Below are 23982 nucleotides of genomic sequence, written 5' to 3'. Positions count from 1 at the left end.
CACTCCTGCAACATGATGCTAGAGCATGGAAGCAGGGCTAACAGGATAGTACTGAACATCAACCTTTTTGTCTTTTTCTGCAAAAAAGAAAAGTACTGGAACATGCACTAACTGAACTTGTCAGAGGATTTTTTTTTAGCATTGAGGAAAACCATAGAATAATAGCAGCCTTCCATTTCAGGAAATATTATGTTTACTATTAGATGTAAACTTTCCACAGTTATGTTAAGGCATCGTGTTATCATGTTCTCTTTCACATGCTGCTGTTTGGCGTTAAGTCATGTGTTTACTCTACACATAGAGGGCCTCTGTGTGTAGCTTATGCAGCTAAGATGTTTCTCTATTTCGAAGCTCTCATAGACCACAGTGAACGTTTTTGTTTTCATGTAAACCTGTAAATAATTACAACACAAACAAAACACATTTTTACATGTAAAATACAGAAGAAATCTTTCAGACTCTGCACTTCTTTTAGGGGAGACATTAAACATTTAAACAATTTTTCATATTAACAGTGTTAACTAAGAACTACAAAAAGCCAGCTGTCCTTGAGGTAAGTCTTTTTAGATAACACTAAGATAGATAAGAAGTCCGTTCAAGTAAATCAAGCTACTTTTTGGGCACCGTGCACAGTGTTTCCACTGTGGGAGCCTCCACTGGAGGACTTATTTCAGAGCACTTTGAAGGGAGAAAGAAGTTCTTGATCTTGGGTAAGATCTTCTGAGCAGCACTGAAAAACCCCTGAGCTGTTGTCAGCTGCAACATGAACACAAAAAATAGAATTTTAAAAATTCATCATTTCACCTGAATCCTGAGGAAGAACAGCAGAACGTATAGGAAAGAGATAGCAGGAAAGTACAGTAAAAGAGGAAAACAAGATGCAAATCGGAGCAGTAATCGAAGAACAAGCTTCATCCTGTAGCTGCTGTGTTTGTGTGCAGGGCTGGCAGTTTAAAAATGACCACACATCAGAGGAAGGCAATTTGTCCACGGAGGGACAAAAAAGCAGATTTATCACATATAAAGAATTTGGTAAATAAAGAACACAAGACACCAATCAGCAAATTTCCTGCTGAAAGAAGACTATTAAGAGATGTCTACAAGATTTTTTTTCCTTAGCTGGGGTTACAGAGGTCACATGAAAGTGTGACCTCATATACTTCACTTAACAGAGGGCCCCCACTTGTAGGAGTGTAATGACCGAGCATCTGCCTGGGAAGATCCAGAATAAGACCTTGCATATTTAACATACCATCCCTCATTATGGACCTGCCACATATGCACTGTGTTGTATTCAGAGAGTGGGTTACAGAGTGAAATATATATAATACACATAAGTGGCTTGTTTTTGTATAAATGTGGCTTTTAAAAAACAGGCAGGTCAGTATTTTACCATTTGTAAGTATAAAAGTCCCACTCAAGTATTCATGTATAGCATTTATTGCACGAACAGAAGGGTACTTGCACAGAAGTGAAGGGTAGAGAAAATGATACTGCACTGCATCAAACCCACACTTAAACAAGATGGTGGGAATATTCAGGTTGGTATGTTTTGCTGTTCTAGAGTTGAACACCTGCACTAAATCACTGCATTTCCTACTGATTTGGATTATATTTATGGGGGAGAAAGGGAGTGTATCTGCAGCAAGAAGTCACACCCAGTTTCCTAACCCAATTTAAAAGAAAAGTAGCTCTCCATCTCAGAGTAGATTTTCAGAGCAGGAACACATCTTTGCTGGTTGTAGTGCAAAGTATTTCTATGGACAAGCAGCTGTGTGATATTAAAAAACAAGTTGGGCTTGCAAGTCAGCAGCTTGGGAAGACACACACACAAGTGCTGGGGTTGATGAGCCACCTTTTCTAAACTGTAAGAGCATTGTCCACTAGTAAACTGTTCATGGATGACACAATTGTTGGGTGTGTAGTTCACATAGCAGGGTGGCCTGCACAATAGGGTAAAGTCTTTGTCCAGGAAAACACTACCCTCAACTCCACTGTGTCTTTGAGAAATGGGACTCTATTATTCAGAGATGTACTGAAGTGGTCATATTTTCTTGTCAAATGCAAATGCTCTTTCAGGATCTCGTCTTGTGACACACTGGTACACAAGTTACTTCTTTATTGTCATTTTCAAACGTGTTTTTTTCTTTTTTTTTTGGGGGGGGGGGGGGGGGGGTGTTAGGTACTGAAAGTTCTAAAAGAGCCACACACACAACTTGGTTAGGTTCACATCAGACTACTCTGCACATGGGAAAATTATGCTAAAGGGTTACCCAGTCCATTAAAATGACATGCCAGTTATCTTCACTGGTGTCTTAGTGCATTGTTTGCATCTTTCTTCTGTCTATCTTCTATCTTCTTCAGGATTCAAGTCTGCTTTGAAAGAACTTCTGAAAAACCAAAGGAGCTCTGACAGTCATGAACCTTCCTCCATAATTACCTAACCTTAACCCCACTGAGCATTTTTCGGCGGCTCTTGAAAGCAAACAAAGCAACACATTCTTGAAATCACAATAAGGTCTTTGGAAGATCTTCTAATCATGCTGGGATATCATTATTCAGTTATCAAGATTTGCATAAACTTGGCGAGTTCATGGCAACACAATGTCATTAAAGCAAAAGGGAAATGATATAAAACACTAAGATATTCTGTAATTTTTCACTCAAGTTATTAAGAAGACATCATTGTTTAAAGTGGGAGGAATCGGAACGAATAAAAAATAATAATTAACTATACTAGTAATGTCGGACTTTAGATTCTGTTTTATGTTTGTAACTCTAACAATAGCAGCTAGTTAGAAGCACTCTCTTCTCTCTTCTCTGATTGTATGTGATTAGCACACTGCTTAATGGCCCCTTAACATCAACAAAAGCTCTTCATCACAAAACCTCCTCATTTATTTCATTGAGAGCACTGTATTAGTGCAGCAGGGGGTTCTTCCAAAGAATTACGAAGTGGGATTAGCTGCCGGTGCTGGGAGCATTTTTTTCTCTGTATAAATTCCCCAAAGAGTTTTGCTATCTATCCAATTCTTAAAGTGACCCAGATGTTTATCATGGATCAGTCCCTATGCAAATGTAATGAAAATCTTTGTAGAATTCCAGAAAATCTGCATCAGGAATTGCAAATGATTGCGTTTCCATGTATTACTTTTATGCAAATATTTGGGGAGATAAACATTTGGAGCGTGTGTTATAATTGGCAATGAACTACTTCAGAAGAAAGAACAGTATATGTAATAAAAAGCACATTAATCAAAGGTTAGACAAGAAAAAGAGTAATAGAATGTAGAACCACTGTATTTACCTGAAGATTAAAACTTTCTTATTACTCCACACACATAAAACCTTTTAGTCTCCTCGATGGAAACTTGATGGAATTTTATGCTCTTTTTTGTCATTGTTCTTCTGTCATCCTCAAACCAGTCGCTACAGATGGTCGGCTGCCCCTCAGCTTGGTTCCTCTAGAGGTCTCCTCCTGTTAAAAAGGAGTTCTTCCTCCCCACTGTCAAGAAGTGCTGGTCGTAGTGCCCCGTCTCTCTACTACTGTAGGATCTTTACATTAGATATAAAGTGCTTTCAGCTGAATGGATGTCATGTTTCATGTACATCATTAATGTGGCTTTCGGATGCTAAATATCTAAACCTGACATATGGCACTATCAAGGCCTTTGAATTGGTGAAAACTAGCAATGAAAAGGCCTCCTACTAGAATGTATAAAAAATGAAGGCATATTAAGCTTCAACTTTTATTCCATATTTGATCTTCTTTCCTTTTAATAACCTACATGTGAGAACAAGACAAAATTATCAAAAAGGATTTATTTAATAATAACAATGAAAGACTGTATATAAAAGATAGACATAACCCACGTGAACAGTTGCCTTCTGTGTTTTAGGAGCTAGTATTGGACTGTATTTGAGCAAGATGGTGAAATGCTAAGTTATCAGCTGAAGCTGTCTGGCTTGGCTAATAAGTGTATCAAACACATTTTGGGTCCACCACACAAACATGGATGCAATGCAAAAAAAAAAAGACCTGAGCATCACAGACTTCTTGGATGCTTTGTTTCTACAATTTGCTGTACAGTAAGCCGTATTATGTTAATTAACTGCATTAAGAGGCACCAAGAGGCACCATCACCACAGTCAGGAGTCGACGGCTAACATGGAGAAGAAATTTCATCATTCATATCAATTCTGGTAGCAAACGGAGAAACCCAGAATCTGAAAACCAGATTTGTTTGTAAAAAGTTTGTCTCTATTTCTCTTGGTTATCCAGTATGAGATATTCACACAGCTCTATTTTACTTGACGCTCCGCTTTTAAACACTGAAAATTTACCACAGTCTCGATTTGAATGTGCCTGCTCTTGTTTTGCTCTCTCTAAACCAATTAGCCCCTACACCCTGTTCTTTAATGACCGTTCACCATTAAAACATGGATTGGAGATCTTTGCACAGCACATTTTACGGCTCAAAACAGTTCAGGTGAGGCTGGAGGTGAAAGTAATGAAAGGTATAGGACAGAAAGCCTCACGGGTCCCCTGAGGATTAAGTGAAAAGGTTGCTACACCCAAAGGACCCTTTCTGATTGAAACTAGTTTTAATTTTTAATCACAGTAAATAGCTAAATAGCTTCAAGTTCAGTCAGTAACAACAAGAACACAGAAACCAAAACAACATGGTCTCCATGGTAACACCTGGGTAGTGCTGTCACTATCGCCTGATGATTTTTGAACAGGATTCTCCAAACACAGTGTTTGCAGTGTTTACCTGGATATTTCATTTCTAAACACCATCCTGAACCTACAAGCATCTGTCGCTATTTGCTGTGACTCGACGAACGCTTTGGAAAAATATCGACAGCTAAACAAGTGTAACAGCGACTCTTCAGTGTTTCCTGAGCCCAAATGGACCCAACATTTGTGACCCAACATCTGAGAAAATCTGGTAAGCTTTTCTCGTGTGAGCAAGCAAAAGCTTTTTTTGAATTTTTTGCTCAAAATGTGTCTAAAGCTTTCATAATCTTAAGGAAGCAGAGTACACTTTGGAGTTTAACTTTAATTTTTAATACTTAAACATTTGTAAGCACTTTTAACAAAACTCTGTGAACATTTGTGTTTTTAGAACATCTGTAGGACTCAGTTTTTGCTTCTTCTTGTGTCACCTTAAACTTCTAATGCCACACATCACACTGTGTGATTGATTTTTCTAACTATGGACTACGTGCATGTTTTTATCATTCAGGCATCTTGGCCAGTGCAGACTAGCGCTGCTGATATGAAACAGCAGCAGGAAGCTAACAAGATTGCTGGAAGTGAAACGGTGCAAGAATTAAAAGATGCACTCCATTTTGCCACTCAGGAATTGAAGACTGCAAAGGAGGAAAATGCATCTTTGAAGGAGAAGATTGCCGTCCTTGAAGATGCTCACAAAATGGAAGTGAGTAGCCTCCAAGAAGAGCTCAAACTCAAGGATGAGGCGCTTCAAAGATGTGTGAAGAAAAGAAGAGCTCAAACCAAAGCCTGGGTAGAACTCCTCCATGAATCGACCATAAAAGACATGGAGATAAACACCAGGGAACAACACTGGAGCAGCAAGTGGCAATCAACCGAGAAGAGCCTGAAAGAGGAGAAGAAAAAAGTGGAGGAGCTCCAAATTAAGAACAAGCATCTGATGGAGAACTTACAGGAAAATCTGGACGAATGGAAGAACGTCCTTCAGGTAAGCTGTCTCTGCTATCATTTCACTTTACCATAATGTCATGTTTGGTCCTAACAACTTCTGTTAGACTGAGTCACAGTTCAGTAAAATACATTTTACTCTCTCTACATAGGAGCTTGCACCTGATGCTGACCACCAGGAAGAAACCCTGGAAACAAATTCCCAAGAGGAAAAACTGGAAAACCACGAGGGAGAAGAGGAGGGAACGGACAAACCAAGAAAGGACAAGAAAAAGCAGGAAGAAAAGGAGGAAAAGCAGGAGACAAAAGAGGACATCGAAGAAAACCTTGAGGGAAAAAGTGACGAGAAGATGGAAGATAAAAGAGCAACTGAAGATCTGAACCCAAACCTCTGCCTGGTTCCCATCCCTCTCACTCCCTCCGACTCTTGTCCTTTACCCCCTGTCCCTACACCCCAACTCAACACCTCTACCTCCTCCCTACCTTACCCACCCTCTCGTGCTCTTTCCTACTCTTCACCCAGCTCTTATTCTTTACGCAACACCCTCAGTCTCCACACCTTCCCCCAATCCTCCCAACCTTACTCGATCTCTCGTGCTCCCTCCTACTATTTACCCTTGTTTTCCAAACCTGTGCAGCCCATAAACTCTAATGAAATGTTTCATCTGCTTTTTTGTTCATTTTAAAATAAACATGTGAAATTTCATTAAACTTACAGTCTTTGTTTGGATCATTGTTTTTTTTTTTTTTTTTTTTTTTTACCTATAACACAATATTACACTTTTGTCCAGAAGAGATTTATTAAAAAAAAGTATAAGTCTCATTTAAGTGATCAAGAGTCTCCTGTCAAAAAGGTTTAACAGTTTATAAAGGTTAAGTTGACAGTGACAGACTTTATTTTAAAGAGCCCCAAGATAAGAAACATGTAGCAGTTAATGACCACACTTAAAATGGACATTGGCAACAAACTAGTGTGTAACTGGTGAGATCCAGCAAGAAAAAAAGTATTTTCTTTATTAAGACTGTTTATACAATGCATCAACTGTAATGCTATTCTTTAAAATGTATTTTTTTAAGGTTTCTACCAAGTTTTGCTTCAAATTCAAGAAAATATTTGACTGGTAATGCAGCACCAGAAGAAACAACCAGGTTTTTCATTAGTTACAAAATGTAGTTCTCTTGTTACCATACAAAGAAGACACTGCGCCTACCATGACTGTCTTCTACATACTTCCTGCTCATCTTCTGTCTGTACCCTCAGGCAACACAAGCACACAAATGTTTTTCCTTGTTTTATTTAACTGAAAACCCCCGTAGACTCCCTGGAGATGCCACATCAGTCACCTACAGTGGCCCTTAGGGGACAGCAGAAGTCAAAGCTCAAATAAAACAATAAAATGGAAAAAGGGATGAAATGCAACAGATTGTTGCTACAAATGTCAAAGCACTTTGGGATTTTACTACTTTTACCTAACATAATAAATACATAAAATATCCTTTTTGCCATTTTTCCCAAGACTAACAATTTTATACTACATTATCTTTGATGTTCTTAGTTTTTCACTTCTACTATGCTGCACTGGACAAACATTTATATAAGAGGTAAGATTTCTCCTTCCTGATTTCCTTATTGATCAAAGGTTAATGATTAAGCTAGAAGAGAAAACAGGAAAAAAGAAATATCTACAAAAATCTTAGGATAAGTCAACCAGTAATACTCCAAAATCGTTAAGCTTTTCGTTCTTTATGGAGTTAATTTCATGGTTGTCAGACACAGCTGCTCCTACTGAGTGACAGGACCTGTTGGTGCACGCCTGCTTCTGATTGGTCTGACTAGTGCCTGATGTTAAAACATATTATCTATTAGTTTGACTAGATCGAGAACTTCCAAATGTAGTCTCAGTGCATGGCAAGTGTTGCTTGTTTTGCAAAGTAAGACATTAAATCAGAAGAAACGTGGAGGTAATTTGATGGGTTTTTCTCTCCTACCCTCTCCCCTTGTTCTGAGCTGTGGATATTTTTAAACAGAGATGTCATTGGTGGGAAAACACTGACAACTAAAATGATCAGCACCTACAGTCACACAAAAATGATTTACTTTAAAATATCCATTCAGAAAAATATACTTAAAGCGAAATAAAGGTTTGAACTGAAAGAAAGAACAAACCTCTTACAGTCATTCTAACCTCCAAAAACGATACAGACTCAGGTAATAATCAGAGATAACAAGATGATTGCAGTGGCCTCCTACTGCCTCCCTTCCTTCCTGTCTATAATGACCTTTCTTTTACTGAGGCTGCAACAAAGCTTGAAGCTTTTATGTAAGCCTGTCAAAAGGCTTTTGCCCTCATTTTTGTCATTCTCTACATGTCTGCATGCTTTCAGCAGCATATGAATCAGCTGATGTGAGAACAATTATATTTCGAAATTGCAGCTGTTCTAATTTCAACAATATTTCCTTGCCATGCTACGTAATTAATTTCATTTATAATGTTATCCCTGAACATTTGACTAAATTTTGTGCAACACATGTGCAAACATGCATTGTAACTTCATTTCACTAGCTGGGCCCACGTCCTCATTTTAGGTTTGACAGCGTTTTAGTAGGTAAAAGTGAATGCTTTGACATGAATTGAGCTGCAGTTTGGGGAAGGCCTCGAAGGGGACTGGCGATGGCTCCCGGGCCTGGCAGATCCCCATGTACTAAATAGAAGTGAAGAAGTTAAAGAATTGAGAACAAGGAGGGAGGGAGGGTGGGGCACGTAAACAAGAATGATCAGCTTGCAGAACTGAGGGAACTTATATTGATGACAGCCTGAAGGAGCGTGTTTGGAGGCGTGGTCCTGCTCCTGAAATTCCGATACATAATCTCCAATATAAAAAAAGAAGTGCACATTGAGATGAACCATTAAATATGGCGTAAATAACCAGGAAGATGTCCATCCATCCATCAACCCATCGATCCACTACAGCTTACTGATACAGGTCACTGAGGCAGCAAAGAAGAGAGGCAAAACTTCCCTCTCCCAAGCTCTTCTGGGATGATACAGATGTGTTCCCAAGGGGTCCGAGAGACAAGATTGTTTGATATAGGCAGCTTACCCTGGTCTGTTCTCCTAAAGTAAATGGGTCCTGGGTGATTCAAAAAAGCCCATGAAAATAACATCTAGCCACCAAGGAACCCTGCTTAGAGCAGAAATACAGGCTTGGGGGAAGAGGTCATTGGGAGGCATCAGGGGGCTGCATGAGTCACACTAATGGACCAGTTTTTGAAAACTCTGAATCCTGTCTAACCTGTTACAGACTGTCTTCATTAGCATTACTTATTTTCTAAACATATCACTCTCTAATAGACCTAAACTTGTAGAACAAGTCTACTTAAGGGAAGCGCTGGCATACATGAAAACGAATGGAATTCTGAGAGAATTGTGGATACATTCGGTAACAAATTGTTTTCTTTTCCTTGGACCAGTGTTGATACTGCATCGCGGAAATAGCCTGTTTGCCAGACTTCTGCCTGGTAGCAAAAAAAAGCCTTTTTTTTTTTGTGTAACATATGGAGCCATTTTTCACAAAGAATCATAATCTCCCAAGAGATTCATTTAAGTAGAGTAAGAATAAACCAACCAAGAATAAACCAACACAGAGAGACTGAGGAGGAGCTTCTTCCCGCAGGCGATACGGTCTCTCAATCACACCACCACACAGTACTGACCCACACATATAGTTCTTACACACACACTGGACATTCTGGACATTGTTTTCACTTCATCACTTAAATCACTTTAAGCATATTTGCACTGCACAAGACATAATGTGGATTGCACAACACTGGTCACTACATTCTTCATTTCCAGTTAATACTTGTACAGCTGCTGTTATTGTGTGTATATATATATTTATTTATTTATATTTCTTCATACATTCTTATATAGTTCTATACTGTATATTGTGTATTTTGTTGTACAGTTATTTTATTTTCAACTTTAATTTATATATTTATCTTTATCTTATTCTTCCCAGTTAAATTTACCCTTCATTCTAATTTGTGTTGTACAGTTATTTCATTTTTAACCTTAATTTTTTTTTATATTTTATTCCTTCCTAGTTAAATTTACCCTTTTTAATTTTTCATATTTATTTCCTATCTTATTCATAGCCTTTTCCTTTTTTTTCTTTAGGTCACGAGCAGTTGTCTAAGCATTTCACTGCATATCGTACTGTGTATGACTGTGTATGTGACAAATAAAATTTGAATTTCAATTTCAATTTAAAAGCCTGACAAACAGGTCTTCTTCTTTTAGATGCATCCATTAGGGGTTGCCTCAGCGAATCATCTACCTCCCTCTCACCCTATCCCTAACATCCTCTTCTGTCACACCAACCATCTGCATATCCTCCTTCACAACATCCATAAATCTTCTCTGTGGCCAATCACTTTCCCCCCTGCTCAGCAGCTCAATATTCAATATCCTTTGCACAACATCTCCACTTTTCTTCTTCTGCACATGTCTAAACCCTGCACCTCTAACTTGAAGTTGAACTTCTTCAAGCCATTTCAACCTGAGCTCTCACTCTGATTCACTCATTTCTAATCTTGTCCATTGTGGTCACTCCCTGTAAAAACCCTTTTTGCAGCTCTGCCACCTCCAGCTTGGCCTTCTGTCTCCTTGTCAGTGCGACTGTCACCATACCTTACATCACAGAAGGTCTCACTACCTTATTTCATCTCCACCCACTCCACCCCACCTGGACTTTCTTCTTCAATTCTCTTGTGCCATGTGTCCATTGCTTTGGATGGTTGATCTCAGGTATTTAAACTCATGTGGATGTGGATTGCACAACACTGGATATTATATTTCTTCATTTCCAGTTAATACTTGTACAGCTGCTGTTATTGTGTATATATATATTTATATTTCTTCATACATTCTTATATAGTTCTATACTGTATATTGTGTATTTTGTTGTACAGTTATTTTATTTTCAACTTTAATTTATATATTTATCTTATTCTTTCCCAGTTAAATTTGCCCTTCATTCTAATTTGTGTTGTACAGTTATTTCATTTTTAACCTTAATTTTTATATTTTATTTTATTTTATTCCTTCCTAGTTAAATTTACCCTTTTTAATTTTCATATTTATTTCCTATCTTATAGCCTTTTCTTTTTTCTTTAGGTCACGAGCAGTTGTCTAAGCATTTCACTGCATATCGTACTGTGTATGACTGTGTATGTGACAAATAAAATTGGAATTTGAATTTGAATTTGAATTCATGTACTCTCTACTTTTTGAATCTACACATTTCCCCTTGCCTCCCTCTCATTCACACACATCTATTATGTCGTGCTTCTACTGGCCTTTTTTGCCTTTTCTCTCCAAAGCATACCTCCACATTTCTAGGCTTTCTTCTACCTTCTACCTCAGCTCTACTCTCACTGCAGATTACGACATCATCTGCAAACATAATAATCCACGAAGACTCCTGCTTGACCTCATCTGTCAACCCAGTCATTACCACTGCAAGCAAGAAAGGGCTCAGAGCAGATCCCTGATGTTGTCCCACGCCTACCTTGAACCCATCTGTTACTCCTAACTCACCTCTGTCATGGTGTCCTCATTCATGTCCTGCACCACCACCGTTCTTCTCCTTCCATGTCTTTCTGCAGATCCACAAAAACACAGTCAAACTCCTTCTGACCTTTGCTATACTTTTCCACCAATTGCTTTTCCAGCATGATACCATTTTGCACCTCTTCTTGACTCAGCTTCAGCAAGTTTTTCCAAAGCTTCATAGTATGTCTCATTAACTTTATCCCTCTGTAGTTTCTACAGCTCTGCAAATTGCCTTTGTTCTTTAAAAGCATGTATCTCATGTAAAAAGTTCATTATTGTTCAAATAATTTCCAAAACAGGCGTAACACAAGTAATTCAAAATGCAATATGGAAGTGCAATAATTACAATTTCTGTAAATATTTCTTGAAATAGTAAAAAGTACTTGTTACACATGAAAAGCGTAACAAGTACTTTAGTAAAAAGTAGCCATGATCTACAATCAAGACTCCAAAGCCTGACTCCTCTCTCGCCTCCACATACTTGCTCAATCACAGTGTGACATGAATGTTGGACTGTTGGTTTCGGAAACTCACAGCAAACACCACAACAATGGAGCGATGGAAAGGTGTGGAGGAAGGGGCTTGCGACACTATCCAACCATCTGTGATACAGTGTGGAAAGACCACAAACCCTCAGACTTTAGTGTTGTTTTGTCTCTGATCGTCTTTGCAGCTTTTGGGAGGTTTGCAATTTGAAGACATTTTTAAATTAACCATCAGCCCTTTGCTGTGAAGTGTCGGTTGTCTAATTTTGGACTGAGAGGAAAACATAGTAATATTTAGAGAAAACAGGAACACATCATAGAGACCCCCAGACCACAAAACACACATAAAAATACCACCTTCACAACTTTTATTGTAAAACCTGATGCGCTGATGGGAAATCAAATACAGAACTGAAAGTGGGCTTGCAGTGTGTGCATGTGTGTGAGGAAGTTTGCAGTGGGCTGGGTGAGTAAACACTAACGGATGGGGAGGTGGAAGATGTGTGATTGCTAACGGTTCTTTCACACTTAAAGTAGCAACAGCGGTTTCTTCATTCATGTCAATGAGATCATTGTGGGGCATCACCAGATACTGCAGAGAAGAAAGGGATTATCCAGACCTTTTACTGCAATACAAGCTCATTTACTACAGACAGCAGCTAGTCACACCACAACCCTGTAAATTCAGTTTACAGTAACATGTCGTACATTGAACAACATTAAAGACTTCCTTCTTAGACAGTGTATTGCCAAAACTAGAAATATTCTGTCTCAATAATGCTGAAAAACTAGTCCATGCATTTATTTATTATCTGGTGTCTTAAAAGATCACAGAGAAGCCTTCCGATGACACTCAGTGCTGGAGAATTCTTTAAAGCATGGTCTTTAAATAAACATCCCACCAAATTCCTGGACATCCCGGATGTTAGTTTTTTTCTAGAGGTGTTTGTGAGCCCACGCTATGATTTCCATGACAGAATCAATTCAATTCAATTTTAATTCAGTTTTTATTTATATAGCTTACTACTGTAAGGTAAAGATCCTGCAATCATGCAGGGAAAATCCTAACAATCAAAACAATCAAACAGCCCTCTTTGAGCAAACACTTGGCAACAGTGGGAAGGAAAAAACCCCTTTTAGGAATAAACCTTCAGCAGAATCAGGCTCAGGGAGGGACAGCCATCTGCAAGGACAAAAGATGCACTGTAGAAAAGAGCAACAGATTAATAATAACTAATGATTAAATGCAGAGTGTTGAGTAAGCACATAGTGAGTGAAAAAGGTGCATTATGGCCTCCAGCAGCCTAAGATAAGATAAGATAAGATAAAACCTAGACCTAACCTAGCCTAGCCTAGCGTAACTAGGCTCCAGGCTGGAGAAACTGATCAGGAAGGCTAGCTCTGTGGTCGGCATGAAGCTGGACACTCTGGTGACAGTGGCAGAGAAAAGGACATTAAAGAAACTGCTGGACATTATGAACAATGCTGGTCATCCTCTGCACACGGCCATAAACAATCAGAAGAGTCTGTTCAGTGACAGGTTGCTTCTCCCCAAGACAAGAACTAACAGACTTAAAAACTCCTTTGTCCCACACGCCATCAGACTGTTTAACTCCTCCCTGGAGGGGAGAGGGAGGGGAAACAGGAGGACAAAGGAGGGGGGAACAACTAAGCTGTAGTGCCTCTTCACCTCACTGTACAATACCTTGTGCAATACTTTTTGTAAATAGTCAACAGTGCAATAGACTCAATACTTGAAATGTGCAATTCACTTGTATTTTTATTTTTTATTCCTATTTATTCTATTTATCCCCTTTGTATATTTTATTTATATTTGTCTCTGTATTTATATATGTGTGTGTGTGTGTGTGTGTGTGTGTGTGTGTGTGTGTGTGTGTGTATATATACATAACAATTCTGTAACTGTAACTTCGGTCGTTGCTGTGCTTTTTTTGGAAGTCGAATTTCCCAGAGGAACCCACCCGAGGGATTAATAAAGTTCTATCTTATCTTATCTTATCTTATCTTATCTTAACTAAGGGCCCTAGCTACAAGCGTTGTTAAAAAGGAAAGTTTTAAGCCTTGAAAGTAGAGAGGGTGTCTGTTTCCTGAATCCAAACTGGAGCTGGTTTCACAAAAGAGAGGTCTGAAAGCTGAAGACTCTGTCTCCTAATCTACTTCTAAATATCATAGGAATCACAAGCAAACCAGCAGTTTTAGAGTGAAGTACTCTATTGGGGGTGCTATGAGGTCTTTAGCCCTAAATATTCTATTATTCTATATTATACTTGTATATGCGTAAAAGGACTATTTCTAACAAATTCTGCCTCTCTAAGATGCTCTTTTTGCATCCAGTCATGTTACTGATCCATTGCCAATTAAAATGCCGTTTACTTTTCCAGCCTTTATTTTGTTCCGATCCCAACTTTTTGTGCAAATGTTCCTGAAAGGGACCATTTCCTGCTGTGTGCTACATGTGAAAAATGACAGCTCTTAAAAATCCTGACCTGATTCTCACTAAACTGTCCAAAGTGCATGTGTGAAAACAGTCTGTGTGTATTTAACCCCCCTCCAAATCAGCCAGCTTTTCTTTGCTCGTCTCCACTAGAAGATGAAAGGCATTTGTTGAATATCAAACAACCTGACACTTGACCAGACTAACACAACTACCTCCTCCTCCTCCTCTTTTTCACCTCAGTCACATTCCTAGAGAGACATTTAACCCCACTCCATCTACAGATGGTGTGAATCTGTGAAATTAAGCTGTAAACCTTAGTGATGATCCAGGGAAGTGTCCTGATGAGGATAGCAGTAATACCATAATCAATTTCATTTTCTTACTGTTTGCAAATAGTAGGATCTATAGTTATAATTTAACTTTTTTTAAAAATGTTTTATTGGAGGCGAGTGTCCCTCTGCCCGTTAAAGTCTATACTTATAAACCTATGTGATATTTTTTTTCCAGAGTACCTATCTGGAATGGTTTGTCTGTTGTTAGGCAACTTCACACAATGTCCTGTTTGATTCTCTTGCACACAGAGAAAATTTTAACTCCATTTGGAAATTGACCTCACCAATTCATTACGGTTAGTAAGGTATGCCGTGATTAGATCACCATGGTAAATTATACAGAAGACATATCCTTGGCTGGAGCAAAATATATTAATAGTTTCTACCTATTTTTTTTTTTTACTAATTCTTTTAATTACAATATGTAACTACAGTATATAGACCAAATTCTGTGGTCTTACCTCAGGAAAAACATTAAAGGGAGTCTAAGTTGTGCAGTCAATGTAAAATCAGCACAGGAATTTGCACATAGTCAGCTGGTTTTCAGTCTACTTTGTGCAGAAGAGTGAAATGATGCATTGAAATGCCCCTTCTTAATATGTACTCATGCAATACCTGAAGCAGTGTTATCAAAGACAACTCATAACCACTGTTATGATACCCATTATCTTTCACTGGTCTTTTAGGTTTTATCAAGCCAACTAGGTGTTTTTATCAAAACACCTAGCTATGATGGGGTTTTTTATCCCTCAGATAAATTCAGCTTCCGCTTTGGCAAAAACTTGTGAAAAATGGTGACACTGCTCTTAATCTGTAGTTTCGTATATAAAAATTTGGCATTAGCTGGACTATGATAGCATTTTGTTGTTAGCATCCTCCAGTTAGCATGCTTCTCTTACTGTATGTCAGATACCAAAATGGCTCCAGTTCACCTTCAGACAGCAGCAGTCCATCTTCAGCAGTCTGAAAGGTGACAGATGACCGCACAGCTGCGGCGCACACACACACACACACACACACACACACACACACACACACACACACACACACACACACACACACACACAGCTGCAGACAATGAATCAATGTTTCATGCTGAAACTGTCTGCAGATATTAAGATATATAAAACTGATAGATGCAAACAAATACTGACATGTCAGGACAGAATCAATGGATAATTGGATGGATGTTGGTTTGGCAGAATGTGATTTGTGAAGGAGAAGCAGAGGACAGGTGAGGGATCGTGTGTGATGGCGTGTTTGCACACAGTGTGACAACAGGTGTGTGTATGTGTTGAGTCAATCATCGCACATGCACACAGTGGGATCCTTTTTGCTTGACAGCAAGACGAATGAATGCGACAGATGCAGCCATAACTTTTACTTACAAAACACTGAGTGTGGATATAAGACACAAAGAAAGAAAGAAAGAAAGAAAGAAAGAAAGAAAGAAAGAAAGAAAGAAAGAAAGAAAGAAAGAAAGAAAGAAAGAAAGAAAGAAAGTTCGGGAGAGCAGAAGAGGTAATGAATGAATGGCTGGAGACAGGAAGAGAATGAGAAAAGATAAGATCAGTTTTTTGGTGAATGGGAGGAAAGGCATAGGCTTGCTTTTCAGGCACAAAAAAAGAAAAGTGAAAACAGTTTATGGCTTGATAAAGGCTCAGAGGCATACTTGGAGGAATTAAATTAAAAAAACAACAAAAATGGACACATCAGTTCTAAATCATGATTGTACCTCTGAATACTATCACTGCATAAAAGTTACATACATTTGTGAGATTTTGAGGATTACATGAATAGCATTTGAAGCACTCCACTGCACCAGCTTTAAAATATCCTGAGACACCAGAACAATTAGACTATCTGAGAAGCACTGCATGTAATGCTTTTACATCTCCTGTCTTTCTGCTCAGATCTCAGCGTTTAAAAAGCAATTACAGCAATTTTTTTTAGATCAAAACTTGTAAGTGCAGGAGGAAAACCAGAATTTGGATTACCCTGAATACACTGAGTCATGTAAGCTACAACTTTGTAGAAAAAAAGCTGAAAACTTAAGAGTAAGAAAGAAAAATCAAAACTATGCCTTTAGTCTATCAAAAAACTGCAGATATAAATATGTTTATCATTTTACAGACACTTAGTTTCGCCCCCAAAAGATGAAACACTGAGCTGGCGTTTCAAGATTTATAAACTCTGGAGCAAGTTTTCTAAATGCAGAGTTTTTGGATGAGAAATATGTCATTTTATTTATGACTGAGAGCTAGAGAAAAACATTTCTTTTCACAGTTAACTGACTTACTTAATTTGCTTGCTAATGAGGACCTTCTCTTGCTGTACTGTAGCAACCAGTGGCTCACGCACACACAAATCTCAAGCCAGAGGAATACCATGCACAAGCACAAGAGCTTGCCCTCTATCATACTGCAGGCAGAGGTGGAGGGACTCATTTACACTCATTTAAAGCTATGTTTCTGTGTGCTGATGTTTGGACTGCATCATTAACAACAACATGGAAGAAAATATAATTTTTAGAATTTCAATAATCAAGCTGGATAAATATTTAATCTAGTGTGAACACAGTGTTTATCTTAAGATACTTCACTTTTTGGACTTAGGTCAGCCTTAGGGGGTCCAGGGATGGAGAACCAAGAGATTTGGGGGTGAAAGGGTGAGTAAGGTGTTGAGGGGATGGGAGGAGGGTCACCGGCTAATGATCTTAAATCCTTGACAGGTCAAATGTTTTCATGAGGATCCACTTCCAGGACACAATGGAGTCCTGTTCTTCCTCCGAACTGAAGCAGTCTATTCATTTACAGAGCACTGACCTTTGACCCTCCCCTCCCTTCCCCAAAAATCTCCTGTGGAGAAGCAGTTTCTGCTTCTGACTTTAATACATGATTGTTGTGGTAATTTTCCATTTAATGTTATGCTGCTTTTGTACAGCTCATCACACCAATGTGTGGAAAACTTTATGATCATAGGAGAAAGAGGCCTTTGTGGAAAAGGAACCTCATCAGCCATTCCAACACATTTTCCTTTCAAGTCCAATGATCCAGGCTCTCCTGACTGCCTAAACTAGAGATTTTAAATCTCTCTAATAAACAGAGATAAATGTTTTATTAATGATCATAGACTGACAGCTACTACTTTATATTTCTGTTTAATGTAAAAATATCTACTGGTGTATATAAAACTTTCTTAATATTTGATTTACAGTTTCCTTGTTTTCTTTTTAAGTTTGGGTTAAATGATTAATGACATCCAGTAAAAAAAGTCACTATTAATAAGCTCATGAAATCCTCCATCCTACAACATGAATAAAAAAAACAGTTTAACATTTACAGAAATCTTTGAGCGTTGTCGCTCAGCTGATACAGTTTTACAATCTAGATGGCAAAAATCTGTGTGTCTGGAGGCCATCTACCCCCTAGCGTCTTATTTCCATGGAGCATTTCACTTCACAGTCTGATATCTTCCCATTTTACGCTTTCCATGTATGGAAGTTAATATTCTTTTCACTAAAATGGAATTTGTTTTGCAGTCATATCTCTACCAGCCAGTGGGCAGAGCCCAACTCAATACATCTAAGCAGCTGACAGCAGAAAGGAAGTTACCACTCATAACCAACAGTGTGGCAATAATGTAGCACAATGCTGATTTTTATTTTTCATATAAATCAAACATGTTATTTTTCTGAAATGCACAAACACAAAACCCATGTGAGGCAGATCTTGATGCAGGTGAAAGCTGATAGATTCACTAAAAACATCTAAAAATCAGTTGGAGTTTGACTCTACTTTCACTTTCTGTTTTTTGTTTTATTATCTCTAAACGTTTACCACAGTTAATCTACTTGTTCTAGCATACAGAATGTTACCTACATATGAGAAGTTACTAGCAGTGACAAGGTAAGTTTCCCTGTTTTGGCTGCACACCAAGCTTTTATTTTCCTGGGAGATTTCCTGACCAATTACATTAAGTGCCATTAATCTATAGCCACTGCATCATGAAATCAACATTTACAGCATACTGGTGTAGTAAAGCAATTGATTTGACCGTGGCTAAATTTATATATATATAGAGAGAAAAAAATGCTTTTCCTGCACCACCCCCACATACTTCTCTGTCACTCCTGACTTCCTTATGCAGTACCACAGTTTCTCTCTTAACACCCTATCATACGTTTTCTCAGCAAAGACAGTGAAACTCCTTCTGACCTTCACTACACGTTTCATCTTTGCTTCTTAAAGCAAAGATCGCACTTTCTTAGCATGAAGCAGTACTGCTGCTTATTGATCATTACCTATTTTCTATAACCTAGCCTTAACAACTCTTTCCCACAGGTTCATGGTATGGCTCATCAACTTTATCCCTCTGTAGTTACTACAGCTCTGCACATCACCTTTGAAAATTAGTCCCAGTACACTTCGCCATTCCTCGGCATCCTCTCATGCTTGAAGACTGTCCAAGAAAGTCCACTGCCCTCTCTCCTCGACACGTCCACAGCTATGTCATTTGATCCAATCCCCTTTCCATTGTCCATCCTTTCAAACAGCTGTCCTTCCTACTTCCCAATCCTCTCCACTTCCTGCACGATCGTTGCTCAAGAGTTGGCAGTTTGTCTTGTAATCGGAAGGTTCGAGCCCCGGCTCCGACAGTCTCGGTCGTTGTGTCCTTGGGCAAGACACTTCACCCGTTGCCTACTGGTGGTGGTCAGAGGGCCCGATGGCGCCAGTGTCCGGCAGCCTCGCCTCTGTCAGTGCGCCCCAGGGTGGCTGTGGTTACAATGTAGCTTGCCATCACCAGTGTGTGAATGGGTGAATGAATGTAGTGTAAAGCGCTTTGGCGTCCTTAGGGACTAAGTGAAGTGCTATACAAATGCAGGCTATTTACCATTTTACCATTACTAACCTGTCTCTCTCATTTCCTTCATTCATTAGCTCCTCAAAATACTCCCTCAATTCTCACCACACTTCCTTTACTTGATCTCACTGTCTACTTAACTGGGCATGTGTCTCCTTCTTTAGTGTCAAACTTCACACACAACTCAATAAGTATTTTCCTTTTCTTTTGCTACCTCTCTTTGCTGTACACTTAGCCTCCTACCTATACCTCGTTTTCTCTGCCAACCTCCAACTTCTCCTTGTCCTCTTTCCTCTGCCCAGAAGATATAGGAAATACTTTCTTGGCAGTTTCCCTCAGCTCTACAGCTGTACTTTCCCAGTCTTCTCTACCATAGACAGATAGATATTGTCGCCATAGCAAGCAGAAGCATGTTTGGTTCTGGTTTTATTTGCTGTGTTTCACATTTCTCTTACTGCACATATTTTAATTCAGGAAGATTTCTGTTCTAGCCATTTAAAGTCATCCATATCTGGGTGGTCTCCTGTGTTTTGTGTTTGTCCACTTCTGAGTCAAGAAAAAGGTGTATTCTTCACCCTACATGTTAACCACAGTGATATTTTCATATCCATGTGCCACCCTCTAAGGGACAGTTCATGGGTGGAGTTGAAATTTTTTCAGTGAAGAAATGGGGAAATTGTTAATCATATGAAAACCACCAGATGTCCATAAAACAAATGAACAAAAACTGAATTTCCATGCCACACTTGATCTTCAGTTTCTGTATTAATATTAATATTTCCAGAGAACTGCAGAACATTTACAAAAAGTAACGCAAAAGAGTCAAAATCTTAGGTATTAAAAAAAGCAGTCTGTGGTAGTGAAAGTAGTCTTTTTTAAAATTCAGATTATAATGAAAATGTTTTCTTTCTCTGCCCCTGAGATTACAGAAATGACTGACAGTTTAAACTCATTGTATACTGTCTTTAAATTATAAGATTTTACTCATCGGGGCAAAATAAAAATGCGTGAACGTCACTGCAAAATCACTCAAGGTCAGAGCATGCAGTGCTCAGAGAGAATGCAAAAATCCAAGAGCTGCATCATGGCAGGCTCTTCAGGCCCCGGATAGCATGTTAAATGGTAAAGTTCTTAGCAAGAAGCTGGGCAATTTTCAGGCATTGAGTCAACAATGGACTCCTCTGTGTAGCAAAGTATTCGAGAGTAAAATCTGTCTGACAGCTAAAGTTTTATTCTCACAGCTATTATATCGTGGGTTGGACTTAGTTTGTCACACTGCTTCTGTATTTGACCTTCAATCTCAGGTCCCCTACCAGAGACCTGGGAGCTTGAGGTCTTCGCAATTCCTAGGACTGCACTCTTCTGGACAGAGATCTTGGATGTTGCTCCTGGGAACATCTGCTGCAGCCACTTGCCTAGCTTGGGGGTCACTGCACCAAGTGCTCCAGTTACCACTGGGACCACTGTTACATCTTCTCGAGTTCTTCTCTCAGGCCTTGGTACTTCTCCAGCTTCTCGTGTTCCTTCTTCTTGATGTTACTATCACTCAGCATAGCTACATCTATCACTACGGCCATCTTCCTCTACACATATATATATAATGGATTGGATTTATATAGTGCTTTTCAAGGCACCCAAAGCGCTTTACAATGCCACTATTCATTCACTCTCACATTCACACACTGGTGGAGGCAAGCTACGGTTGTAGCCACAGCTGCCCTGGGGCAGACTGACAGAAGCGAGGCTGCCATATCGCACCATCGGCCCCTCTGGCCAACGACCAGGACAGAGAGCCCGGGGATCGAACTGGCGACGTTCCGGTTACAAATACGCTTCCCAACCCCCTGAGCCACGGTCGCCCCATAAAAAAAAAAACACCCAGCACATAACAGCAGGGTATATATATAAATATATAAATATATAAATAAATAAATATATATATATATATTTTTTTTTTTTAAATACCAGGGCACTAATATATAATCACTATATATATATATATATATATATATATATATATATATATATATATATATATATATATATATATATATATATATATATATATATATATATACATATATATATATATATAGTGATTATATATTAGTGCCCTGGTATTTAAAATCCTTGAGCTAACAGAGGCTGTGCTTTAACTATGTTTGTGGATCCTTATTTGAATAAACAAGATGTCCTCCCTCTGCATAATATCTTATTCACATTCTGGTGTGTGGCTTTTGCTCTGAGAGGACAACATGTACTTTGAGGATGACTGTGTTGAACAGAAACTCTTTTCTCAAAACTGTAACTCCATCCATCCATCTCTGTGTATAAATTCAACATAACACTGTAAAATTACAGGGACGGCTTTGAGGACAGAGGAGATCATGTTTGTGTGTGTCCTGCTGACTACCTATAAAATTAGAGGGCCCAACTGTGGGTTTTATAGAGTTGTAGTTCGTGTGTGTGTGTGTGTGTGTGTGTGTGTGTGTGTGTGTGTGTGTGTGTGTGTGTGTGTGTGTTTGTGTGTGTGTCTAAATGTTCTCTAACAGCCTGTGAAATTACAGGGAGAATGATGGAGTAAGGATACAAACACACTGTGTGTGTGTGTGTGTGTGTGTGTGTGTGTGTGTGTGTGTGTGTGTGTGTGTGTGTGTGTGTGTGTGTGTGTGTGTGTGTGTGTGTGTGTGTGTGTTTAAGGGAAATAAAGAACCATTTCAGCCTAGATGCTAACATCTATAAGCAGTAAACCCTGACACTAATGTTAGTGTGAGTATGCAGTTAAAATAGTTATTCTGCTAACTGTTAGCATGCAAACTCAACAAACACTGACCTCTTTTAACACACAGGGAGGGAAACATGCTAAATCTGATTTGTAATGATGTTACTGTTGTTCATTTGCTACTCAAATTAATTTTGTTAACTTAATTAAAGAGAGAGAACAGTTCATTGATGCACAACAATTAAATCATGATGCTCTCACCAAGTATCAATTGAAATTTAAAGAAATCAGTTAACTTGGTCGAAACTACATGTTGATAAATTTTATTTTTTATTTATTATACATCCATCCATCTCTTCCACTTATCTTTAGCAGCATCACAGGGGGACTGGGGTGTATCCCAGCTACCTTGGGATAACAGGCAGGGTACACCCTGAACAGGTTGCCATCATGTCGCAGGGCTAACACAGAGAGGCAGACAACCATTCACACCCATGAGCAATGTAGAATCACCAATTCACCTAACGCCATTAATTGCGTGTCTCTGCATTGTGGGAGGAAGTCGGAGTACTTGGGGATAACCCACGCAAACACGGGGACAACATGCAAACTCCACACAGACACCCACAGACTCCACACACAGACTCCACACAGAGATAGTGGATTCAAACCCAGGACCTCCTTGCTGTGTGGTAACGTTGCCAACCACCATACCAATGTGCCCCCCATATATATTTGGTATCCTTATTTATAAATGCACATTTGAAGCGCATTTTGATTATTGATCAAATCTGCTCACTAAAGACTTTCATGGTATTCACACCTGGCAGTCATCTTGTCTGGTCAGGCAGATTACTTACAGAATTTCATCCAATATGAATTATCATGGAATCATTTTCCAATAATAATGGCAAATAATAATCAGTTTACTTACTTTAAGGGATACCGCAGAAACTGGCAGCTACTGGTCAGCAACAAAACCCTTGGACTAACATTATGTACTACCCCAAGTAGAGATTTAAAGTTTTCTAGACCCCATATAAGGTTTCTGTACGGGAAGACAAAGAAAGAAAGAAAAGTTTTTGGCTACAGCCCAATAATGGAACAGAAAAACAGCAGTAGGACACGTGTCACTATATAAAAGAGATCCCAAAAGAAAAGAAAAGAAAAGAAAAGAGAACAAAACAAAACAAAACAAAACAAAACAAAACCCTTCAAACAAACAACAAAACAAATCTTAATTCAGTTTGCATTTAGTGTGTAGTATGCACACTCAGTTTACACCTGGTATTACATGCTATAAGGGAAAATGACCTTTAACTTAACCACATTTGGAAGTCATTCACTCTTCACTCTGTCACTCTTCTATTGTGAGTGAATTTTAAGAGGTGCAAATGCAATTAAAACAGCGTGACCACATCATCCTTTCAAGTTGAAAGGTCATCAAACTCTGCCTGTTCCAGCTAAATGAACTGTGACTTTTCTTGACATGCCAGCCAGCCCTGTCTTACTAATCTGGGCATTTAAATACTATTAATGGTTTTAAATATTGAAAGTGTTGAAAGAATATTGGTTCACTTAAAAGGGCAAAGTGGTACTCTTTACTTCATCCATATTGGGACAAAAACAGAATTACTGCTGTGGAGGTAATTTCCCCCAACAGTGAAATGATGCCTTACAGTTTATGAGTCACAAACACTTTCAAGTTCAAAGATGTCTTGTGTAAACAGGTTTTCCCACAGACTTTAACCAGACTTGCAGCTGGCATGCAAATCTTTATAATGTAATATGCAAAACTTTTTTCCCTGCTACTTTTCA

The 23982-nt window shown here is 38.8% G+C and overlaps 1 protein-coding gene across 1 annotated transcript; it reads left to right on the top strand.

Annotated features, from left to right (window-relative positions):
• The first annotated feature begins 4715 nt into the window (after positions 1 to 4715).
• On the top strand, positions 4716 to 6397 carry LOC147330990 (uncharacterized). The gene is made up of 3 exons (XM_086294267.1): positions 4716 to 4952; positions 5250 to 5726; positions 5839 to 6397. Exons 2-3 carry the CDS (start codon positions 5283 to 5285, stop codon positions 6370 to 6372), a joined length of 978 nt encoding a protein of 325 aa, XP_086150393.1. The 5' UTR covers positions 4716 to 4952; positions 5250 to 5282; the 3' UTR covers positions 6373 to 6397.
• The last annotated feature ends 17585 nt before the right edge of the window (positions 6398 to 23982 follow it).

The sequence above is a fragment of the Aulonocara sp. 'chitande type north' Nkhata Bay genome, linkage group LG5 (genome assembly GCF_057382095.1).
Source record: "Aulonocara sp. 'chitande type north' Nkhata Bay isolate Kocher_YH1m ecotype deep benthic linkage group LG5, A_spYH_male_GT1.1, whole genome shotgun sequence".
Lineage (NCBI taxonomy): Eukaryota > Metazoa > Chordata > Actinopteri > Cichliformes > Cichlidae > Aulonocara > Aulonocara sp. 'chitande type north' Nkhata Bay.
The sequence above is the reverse complement of the archived record's forward strand: the minus strand, read 5'-3'. Positions and strand labels throughout refer to the sequence as shown.